Raw genomic sequence first — 10,558 nt, forward strand, 5'->3', positions numbered from 1 at the left:
TAAATTAAGTCAAGAAGCTGAGATAGGAAAGATGATATATAAATAACCTCGCCAAGTTTTAAGTCTGTACGGTTTTCCATCCGCGCGTTATTTGGAAAAGTGTTTCACTCAAATTTATAGAGCTTTGTATGGTGTCGCCATGTTTGTGCCCCTCGGAGGGACACAAACATGGCGGCCGTAAAGTAACAGAAACATCTGTCGTTGAGTTTTGCCATTGAAACGAAACGTTATTACTCTAGAGCTCCGATACATTGAAATTAATACTTTGTCTAGAGCAAGAACTGTTTAGTTAGTAAAAACTTGAGCAATAACTCATCTTTTGACTTACTCGACAGCCTTATCGAGCCGCCATTTTAATGTTACGCAACGCATAAACTTGGAAATTCCGACGTGCTCCATTACAAAATGAGGAACCCTGTCGGGTTTAAACGTTGCAAAACGTCAAATTATTAGAGGGGCTTACATCTGATGAAACTAAAACTTCACAAGGATTGGTAATTTCTTATAATGGAAATTGATGACGTAACATGAAAACCGGCAATTCTGACTTGGAAAAGTCTGGATAAGTTTGTAAACCCACACACGTACGTAATTTGGACCTATTTTTTTCGCAAGGCGTAGAATGTTGACAAAGACTGGAGACAAGCATACATTTCATGTTGAAAATATGAAGTAGATGTTGTACTGAAAAGAGCAAGTCGCAGCCAAGTATATCAAGATGAGAAATGTGCCGTTTAGCTCCACAGATTTCGAGCTTTTTGATCCTGACTTAACACCCCAGGACTACGAATTCTTTCAGAAACATAAAGGAGCATTTAAGAGTTTACTGGAAGATCAGGTATTGACATAACTGTGTAAAAGTTAATGGTGACGTTATTGGTCTATGTATGTTATGTTCGATCGACCTACGGAAGTAAGTTACTATTCCATGCCAAGTTTCTTCAAAATAATATTTTTCTGTAAACGTTTTTACCATAAATTCAATAAGCTTTACTTTCTAGATTATTCAAGTCGCTTAGATCTAAGAGAACGTCTAACCTGATTGATGGTTGTATCGGACTTTACTTTGAACAAATTGAATCGCTAAACTGGCGAAACAAATTAAATTAACAGGCGCATTTTGTGACTTGCTACCTCCAGATTGTAAAATCAGTGGCAAAACAAATTCCTGAGGAAAATATGCTCGTACAGTTTTCCGCCAACACTTTTGTAACGTATTATTTGTGCGAATTATCTGAAGCTAGTGACGTAATATTGGTGCCTTGATTACGGAATACCCATTGCAGCATTCTCTATACCTTAGCTTGGTGTTGTGTATCATTCAAGCAAAGTAGAAGTTAACTTTTATAGAGTCATGGATAAAATACTGATCCTCAGGTCACAGATTACTCCAAATGCCCAAAGACTATCTTAAAATAGATTACACTTAACAAAAATTCATCTAAAATCTGGGATTTTGAAGTGGCCATTACCATCATTTGGAGCTATCCATAATTAGTAGGGACTCAGCTGTGTGAAAAGTAGTGGAAATCTGCAAATCTGATTGGTTCTCGTATTGTTTCTATTCCCTGATAGACAACAATTACATATGCACAGTTCATGAAACTGAAAATTATTCTTAATTTTAGGCTTGAAAAATACAAAACATTGTAGGTGATGTGTCTACTAAAACAATTAATAGACTACTCACCCTTGTTTTCTATGAGCGATCGTCAACTCGCCTAGTCGCCTCATTGACTATTTGTTCACAGAAAACTTGGGCCACCTTAGCCTAATTGTTAAACAGGTCTACTGGTGTTGTTGCTTCTGACATACTACAATATCGCTACAATATATAATGACCTACCTTGGCAGCATATGTTGAAGGCATGAGCCTCTTGCCTTAAAACCGATCACTCTTTGTTGTTTGTACTTAGTTCATTTGCCTATTTTAGCTTTATTTATCAAGGTACATGCCATTAAGTTTTTTGCTAGCTGGTGCTGGTGTTCTGGGGATTTTGTTTTTCAAATAATTTGCACCTAATCAGGCTTTGAAAAATGACTATTAATAATAATTTTTGTAGAGGTAGAAACATGCTAATTTTTCTCACCTTTCAATTTTAGACACAAGAACAAAAGCAGAAGTTTGTGTCTGCATTTAGAGAATTTTCAATAAATAATGGTTGCATCAAAGACTTCCCAATCAAGGTACAGTTACTATACGAGTTAAAAATAATAATTCTCAGATGTGCAGACGGATGAAAGTGTTTTGCTCTGAATCAAGTTTTACATGAGGGCTCTTTGTGAAAAAGTTAACCAGGAAGTGATATATAATTTGGGCTACACTGCTGCTCACAAATTATTGCGTTCGAAGAACGCAAGTCTAATTCTGACCTGTGGCTTTCCAGAGCTGGTTGTCCTGTGCACAGTTACATGCAGAAAAACTCCACATTCCTGTAAGGACACCAAAATGGCCACCCCGCTTGATTTTTGCAGGGGCATGTCACGGCCAGTAAACTGGTAACGTTTAATACTAAGACATGTGATTACATGTGATAAGACATGTGGCAAACATGTGAGCATGTGAGCAAGCCATGCATCTGAGTTGTGCTGGATCTTTCTTTGACATCTTTCCATTCAGTCGCCGTAGACTATGCTATTTTGTGCCCTCAGCGTTGGATTTAGGTGAATTTAAATGCCTCGACAGTGGCATTTATTGAAATCTGATGGAATTGTCCATGTTTACTTTATTTGTTTTAAAATGGACACGACTTTGAAGTGCCTTGGCTTTCCAGATGTTAACTGTGGGAAAAGCTATATTTTGATTGCAGTAGTTGATTATTTTCAGTCGCGACAGGCACGTAGATAGCTCACTCCTTATCCAGTTGATTATTGTTTGGAATCGGTGGAAAAGTACTCTGAAGGCAAGATCTATAAGAGTGAGCCTGAACCAAGGAATGGGAAATTATGTAAATACTGTCTACCTTATTCATCAGGGGAACATGATACGCGAATTAGTCGAACGGAGTTTGTTTACACTGACGATAAACGAGCACACGAATGTTTGCTTACATTTGTGCTTCCAGTTTAGAATAATGTATGTAAAATTTACTTTTACAAATTAATGTGAGAATATTAAGCACAAAATTTGAAGGCTATAAATGTAAATATTTTCGTTCTATTAACTTGTGTACGGAAACTTCCGCTGTCATGCAACGTGTCAACAAATAGTGGACTTTGACATTATGATAAATTTGTCTGTATAAAAACCTCAGTTGTCGATGAAAAACGTTGATTTTAGCAATAGACAGAGGTTAAAAGTCAGCTAGTGAATTCATTTATATATATTTAATTAAGTGACAGCGTCGAACGCACTCTCATAATCTTTGATTACTACTAGTAATACTTGTAATCTATTTACATGTAAGTTTTGTCTTTTCTTTACAGAGTGATCAGTTGCATGTGCTTGGGTTTGTAGATCACGTCATACAACATTTGAAGGAAAATTTTGTGAATGGTAAGATGAATTTAAAGCTGTGCTGTGTTTAACCATAATGAATAATATTAATTTTGTATATAATCTAACTCAAAATTTTGTTGTATTTAATATTTGTGTTCTGTGCTTGTTTGCCAGCCTTATCCTCTAATCTTTGTCGTCCTGTCACAATGGTAAATGTTGTGATGCACTGCTGATAGTTAATCACATATAATCCAAAGGGATTTTTTGGGTATTCTGTTGTTTCCAAAGTGTGAAAAAATCTTGAAAGGTCTAGGCAGACAATCTTATGTACCTTTGACATTATGTTTTGACATGTTTTTGCTCTGCTACAGGCAAGGTAAGCAAAGCTAAATGCTTAGTCCAAGATGCTGTTGTGTTAGCTCAGAACAGAAGTTTAATCCATCACGTGGGTTCTTCCTCCTATGGTAAGTGCATACATACACCTTATCTACTTACTATTTTGAAAGATAAATGCGTATATATGTCAGTGTTTTGCAAGTTGTCTTCAGGGGTTTTCTGATTCCGAAAAGGGGAGAGGAAAATACAAACCAAGCTTCTTTTCAAAAGTTCCAATGAGCACCCCCATCCTTTCTATATCGGAGTCCCCTTCCTGGGGGGGTGGGGGAAGGAGTATTTGTGCTGTTTTGAACTGGCACTGCCTGAATATTTCCCAAAATATTATAATTATGAAAGCCAGAATCAAAGATTACCCTAGGTGTTTACCACAAGCATGTCTGGAAAAGTGATCAATTTGAGAGTGACTGCCTGGGGGGTCCTATTGCATGGCCTTAAAGCATTATTGTATAATATTAGGTGGAGTTGTAGCAGTAACGTCACTGGCATATTCTGAAGGCACATTATAAGTGGGCTCGATGCAACATTGTGTGTTTGGATACCTGCAGTTTACTAATAATTTAGTATACAGCAGGAATTCAACATTATTAATAATTATATTAAAAATAATAATTATTATTTCTAATGTAAGTGACAATTATTTATTTCAGCTAAGGACCCATTCATTCACAAGGACACAAGGTAACCCTAATGCAAAACCTTCTGTGATAAATGCCAAGCAATTGTATCAAAAGTTTGCTGTTAGGGATTCAGATTTTTTCTTTGTCCCACGCCCATGTCATGTTGATCAATTTACCTTTCACATTTCATTACCGAGCTTAAAATTTACCATCTTTATTCAATTATCACTACTCACGATGACTTCAACTGTGCTGATCCTAGCAGTATGCAGGATGCCTGTCATATATGAACTCAGTTAAATGACCTTGCTCCCTATGAGTTCTCATAGCTAAGTGGATAGAGCACCTGCCTGGTGTGCGGGATGTCGTGGGTTCGATTCCTGTTGAGGACTGAGATTTTTTCTTTGTTCCCCACTCGTGTCACGTTGATCAATTCACCTTTCACATTCAGGTTATAATTTTTAAATTATTTTTATTAGAGATGTGTTTAGACGGCTCTTTGGAGAACCCTCAGAAAAGGATGCTGCACTAAAGGTAATGTTAGATTTTAAAAAGCAAAAAGCATGTTACATGTACAGTTCTGTTTCTGTCATGTGCAACAATTTTTAATTTTCTTCCAGTGTTCCAGTGAAACTTTCCATTTTTGTACTATCACTTCTCATCATGAAGATATTGGCTCTTTTGTAGTTCTTAATGGAGTTTGGGCAAACATTTTGGCATACACTTCCAACCAAAATTGGGATTTTCCATGATTGTATATGATATAACATTATAAATTATCTTAATTTTACATTTGTAGGCTATGTGTTTGTTTCCACTGTATGTGAAGTTTGGAGGTGCTGTTTGTCGCTATTTAAGGCGTTGGCTAGAAGCAGGAAAACTAGATGAACCTGGTGTTACTTCCTTAACACCTTTGCCAACTCTGCAGAAGGGTAGCTCAGTTTCTTCTAGTTCAGAATCAAAACAAACCACCAGTACAAAAGAGAACAATACTACAGCTGTCTCTCAATCTGTGACCAAAGCTTTGCCGTCCAGTGAGCCCAAACCAACCAAAGGCCCTTCGGTTACGTTGGCTACTATTAACAGAAATGGTGGGTTGGAAATCTTGGGTAGCTCAGACGATGATGACAACGACAATGATGACGATGAGGAGGAGGATAGCTGGGAAACAAAAGTCATCCGTGGAATACAATCTGTGCTCACTGACAGGGCGGGTCCATCTGCCATTGACTACATGGAAGTTTATAAACGGCATAAAGATGGCTCCTACAGGCGACTAAGGGATCAGCTTCATCTTGGCAAGCCACACCCTAATCAAGAATTTGAAGAGAGGTGCAGGAAAAAGGAAGAGGAAGTGATCGAGGGCAATCGGCTCCATGAAGTGATTCTAAAAGACTATGCTGAAAGTGGCAGGAAAAAGCATGCCTGTGCAAACTGTAGGCAGGTTGAGAGATATGCAGGAACGTTCAAGAAATGCCAGAGGTAAAAAACCATTTATAGTTTGTATTAACCCTTTGCCTTGAAATTCTTGAAAGTGAAACATTAATATGTGTAGATTGGGTTCAATCTTCAATCCAAGGTAAGGTTTGTCATGCAACAGTGCTAAATATTTCATAAATTTGGGTTTGTGTGTCCAACATTTAAAATAAAAATTATTTTTCTAATAACGTACAGAGCAAGGAAGCATAAAGCATATACTGCAGTACTAGGACTAGAACAAACCACACTTGCAGCCAGCATTAACTTTACCATTAACAGTCTCACTGCAACAAAAAGCAGTGGATACAGTTTACAAAATAATGTTCATGAGTATTTTTCAATGGCAGGCTCAATTCCTTTCGAGGTCTGTTTATGGGAGCTTAAAGTGCTACTATGATGAAAATCGCATCTTTCAAACCTGAGCCATTTTAAGACGTAAACAAGTAGTCTGTACAAGAGTAAAAATGTTGTTTACTGTTTTCAGATATCTCTTTTCGTTCCAGAGATATTCAAGTTTTTCAAATATGCAAATTAACCAAGTAATGACGTCGTACGCTCAACTGAATTTTGATCAAATACGATAAACGAGGATGACTCAGTCAATTTGTATCAGAAATGTTTGATTTTTTACGGTACGATTCTACTAGAGGTGCTCTGCAATATGAGCTTAACAATTATTTGTGTTAAAGGCTTTTCTGACCACTTTTAGCATTCTATATTGATATTTGCCAATGGTGCCTCATCTGCATGATCCAGCAAGCATATAAATATGTTGAGTTCATGGCCTTGTTTAATGTTTTCCAAGCTTAAAATCACTAAAATATTGAAATCAGGCTAGAGAGGACTGGAAAAGAGTGGGTTGTCATGGGAACAGAAATTGTTATAGCTGTAGGTGTGTTGCATTTAGAACTATTAGCCTACCAAGTTTCAACGATTTCTGCTGCAAATTGACCAAGAGAGCGCTATTTATATACTTGATGTAATATTTGGTTGAGTGAATGACGTCATCAGTCATCTCATTTGGATATTTTGATCATTTTTCAAACTTAAATATCTCCAGAACCAATGCAGATATTTGTAAATGGTAAACAGCATCTTTAATCTTTCGTAGAAATCTATGTGATTAACCTAAAAAATCAAGGGGTAAAAATTTGATCATAGTAGCGCTTTAAAAGCAAAGAAAAAGTCTAGATTATCATAGTAAGCCCTCAAAGAGTCTGTTTGCTTACAAGAATATTAGCTTACAGGAATGAGTAAATCGCACAAAGTTGCACAAGATCTTTACTTTCTATGGTACATTAAATTTATCATTGGTATTTAAAACCCAGACAGCTGTCTGGCTATAAAGAATTCTAGCTTGAACTTTAGCATCATCCCTTCTAGCTTTATTGCTATTGTACATGTCAGTATTATTTAGTCTTCTAAATTGTAACTCCACCCTCCCTCCGTTTGGAGGCTTGATTGTTGTTATTATTTGAATAAACTGGGGTTGACCTCTCGTTATACACCTTATTCCAAAATGGCTGCCATTTTATTGTTCTTTTGTTTGCTTGCAAATTAGCCGTTGTTGCCTCGTTCAAGGGAAAATATTGTTTTGAAGGCAACAAAGGGTAATTTGAAGGCAAACAAAAGAATACTAAAATGCTGGCCATTTTGGAATAAAGTGTATGACACTATCAGTTAATTCTCAAAGTGACCTCTCCAAGCTTTGTTTTTTCCTAATATTAGTGGCACTATTTTGCGCTTGTTTTGGCTGATTTCTGATTCAGCATGTGCTGGCAGTGTCGGCTTGTAGTGCTGGTGATATAGTAGGCTTGAGCAAGCCACAAATGTCTACACTCCACTCCAGTGCCATTTAGAGTTAGGCTTTGCCCTTTTGCTGACTTGTCTGATCCAGCACAGGTTTTACTCCTGAGGAGATAAGTCAGGCTTTGGTCATGCAATGTAAGTTCATCTGTCATGCCAATCGCAGAGTAGTGATCCTCCCTTTACCCCATTTATTATTGTTTTTTTGCACTTGTCTATTACCATTGTTTGATCATAACTCTCTGCGAACTGCAACATTAACCATGCTTTTATTGTTGCATGTTTCTAATAGGTGCAAAGGGAAAGGAACAAAATTTTACTGCAGTCGTAAATGTCAAAGTGAGTATCAAGTGCTGTTTTTGATAAACTCAATTCAGTTTCTGAAGAGTTTCCTATCATGTCTGATCACAAAACAGGATCATGTTTTGTCACATTCACCTCACAGTTACAATTCTTTTTCTATCATTAAGTCATGTGATAGATCTCTTTATGGGACATTATTGGGTGAATATCAACTTCAGTCTTTTCTGTATGGGCCTTATTGTGGTTGAGACCTAGGGCCGATATTCTTCTGGCACTTATGCCCCCTGGGCCTTGATTAATAATTATTTAAAGAAATATTCCCCTTTAGTATAAATCCACTAGCATTCTATCATGAATGCTGTTCTCTGATTGGCTACGCTACCCACTATCTATTCTGTGATAGATAGTAAGTAGCGTAGCAGTGTGCCCTTGCTAACAAAGTAATGGCCACTTAATGGCATTTTCTAAGTGTCTGTGAAGAGGATGTCGATAAAGTTTTGAATGACTAGTAGATTTATAGTAAAACAATTAGATTATTCGCTCTCGATTTCTGTGCGTGATAGAAATCTCGAGCTCATAATCTAATTGTTTAACAGAGTGGGGTTCTTTAAGAATACATGTAAGCCCAGTCAGTCTTTGACAGGTAGAAATTTTATGCTGTCCAAAAAAACTGTCTTATTAAGCTGATTTTTTGTGTTCTTGGTGTTCTAATTGCTTAGCTGTGCAATAATTAGCAAAGTTGTTTGTCTGTCCTAGAAGGTGTAGAATTGTACATGATCGCTACAATATGAGCAAGCAAACTGCAATGTTATATATACAATATGAGCAGCCGATTTTTACAGGGCATCTGACAGAATGTGGTGGTGTGGATCTGCATAATTCACTAACATCCACACCCTCCACATAACCAGAGCTTTTCTTCACATGAAACAGAAAGTGTTTCATATTAGCAATAACGCAGATGCTTAACATACCCACAAGTAAAAATTGCGAAGAGATTGAATGATTATTTTGAAGTAGTTTTTCTCCTAAAACAGCGACGAAAACATGCCATTTCGTTCGTGATGTGTTTTTCTGCAGGTGTTCCAACTGACTTTGGGTGAAGAGCCTGGAAACTATTTTTCATTGTCCAATGTAATGCCTGGTTACTAAGTTACAGATGTTCCAAGATTGCAACAACAAATTCTTCACATACATACATACAAGTTCATTCATATTCATAATTACAAAAAAAAATGTAAATATATAAATTCGAAAAGGGGAGTTTGGAGGTCAACCCTATCAATAAAACTCCCCTAAAAAAAATTAAAATTAAAATTATGTTAAAAATTATTGAAAAAAAAAAAAAATTGGTTGGTAAAAACTCTGTAGAAAAGCTGTGTCAAATGAATAAATACCTGTCAACAAATACTAGAAACAGATCAAGCATTATGTCAAAATTGGCAGGTATGATGTTTAATAAGTTTATTCTATTAAAGAGCTTAAATTGTTGGCAAGACTTTGAAGTGCTTTTTGTTTCACTGTTGTCCGGTACATTGGAAAGGCTTTATTATCAATTTTGTTAACTGTTAAAATTTCCACATAATCCAGTGTGTTTTCCGCATAATTGATACCTTTTTTCTCCCGAAAATTTTGTGCATAATTTGTTATTTTTTTCCACACCCTCTCAGATGGCATAGATTTACATATTATCATATTATACATATCATATTATCTTTTCAGATGTATACATTGTTTCAGTGTGTAATTTTCAGTGCATTCCTTAGCCTTTCAGAACTTGCATTAGTTGAAAAATTTACAAAGATACTTAATATTGATCACTACAGGTGAAGACTGGGTTTGCAGGCATAGAATGCAGCATTCTACTGTGGAGTTACCATCATAGGAGAAGCTACTGAATTGCTGATGATTCCAGTCTATGTTACACACATGTGGAATCTGACCGATTGTCTGCTCTTACAGAGAGAAAAAAATAACCAAATAATTTGCAATGTTGTGGCTAAAGTAGGTACATAGGCAAGTTTGTAAATCTCAGAAAGTTGTCATCATTAACTGAGTTTTGTGAATGTTTAGTGTCAAAGTCTGAAGTAAAACTTCCGCAAGACAATGCATGTCAGAATTGAGATGCACAATTTGATGAGGTGTTCGAAAATCTGTTCTGGTAAAATTAGTCAGGACAGCAGATACCTAAATAGTTTTAAGTTGTTATTTAGGCTGTACATGTATATATAGGCTCCATTTGGCCATTTGTTATTCTACTGTGCCTAGGCCACCTACCACAAGCAAGTGCACTTAAAATAAACTTTTTTGTCTTGTTCTCCAACGACTTTCATAGTACTTTGCATGTCTTATTCCACTGTCAGCTGCAGTCTTAAACTGCACATACAAGAGTTACATAATAAAATACTAGTAAACTACAAGTGAGTTTTACAACATTTGTTGTGGGTTTTGTATTTTTTTTTCCAGCCAAAATGGCTAGTCCATGGCCAGTTGGGATGCAAGTTGGTAGACTTTCTAA

The 10,558-nt window shown here is 36.4% G+C and overlaps 1 protein-coding gene across 4 annotated transcripts; it reads left to right on the forward strand.

The window, feature by feature from the left end:
- Positions 1-675: 675 nt before the first annotated feature.
- On the forward strand, positions 676-10,460 carry LOC110063307 (uncharacterized). Of its 4 annotated transcripts, none has more exons than XM_089295454.1 (9): positions 676-838; positions 2,104-2,187; positions 3,427-3,496; positions 3,811-3,903; positions 4,483-4,513; positions 4,932-4,986; positions 5,252-5,934; positions 8,030-8,076; positions 9,867-10,460. In XM_089295454.1, exons 1-9 carry the CDS (start codon positions 719-721, stop codon positions 9,923-9,925), a joined length of 1,242 nt encoding a protein of 413 aa, XP_089151580.1. In that variant the 5' UTR covers positions 676-718; the 3' UTR covers positions 9,926-10,460. The 4 variants fall into 4 exon arrangements, with proteins under 4 accessions (XP_089151580.1, XP_089151581.1, XP_089151582.1 ...); XM_089295455.1 differs by lacking the exon at positions 9,867-10,460 and adding an exon at positions 9,121-9,854; XM_089295456.1 differs by lacking the exons at positions 676-838; positions 2,104-2,187 and adding an exon at positions 2,689-2,836.
- Positions 10,461-10,558: the final 98 nt, after the last annotated feature.

Source organism: Orbicella faveolata, unplaced genomic scaffold, assembly GCF_042242905.1.
Source record: "Orbicella faveolata isolate gen_17 unplaced genomic scaffold, um_ofav_v1 contig_26, whole genome shotgun sequence".
Lineage (NCBI taxonomy): Eukaryota > Metazoa > Cnidaria > Anthozoa > Scleractinia > Merulinidae > Orbicella > Orbicella faveolata.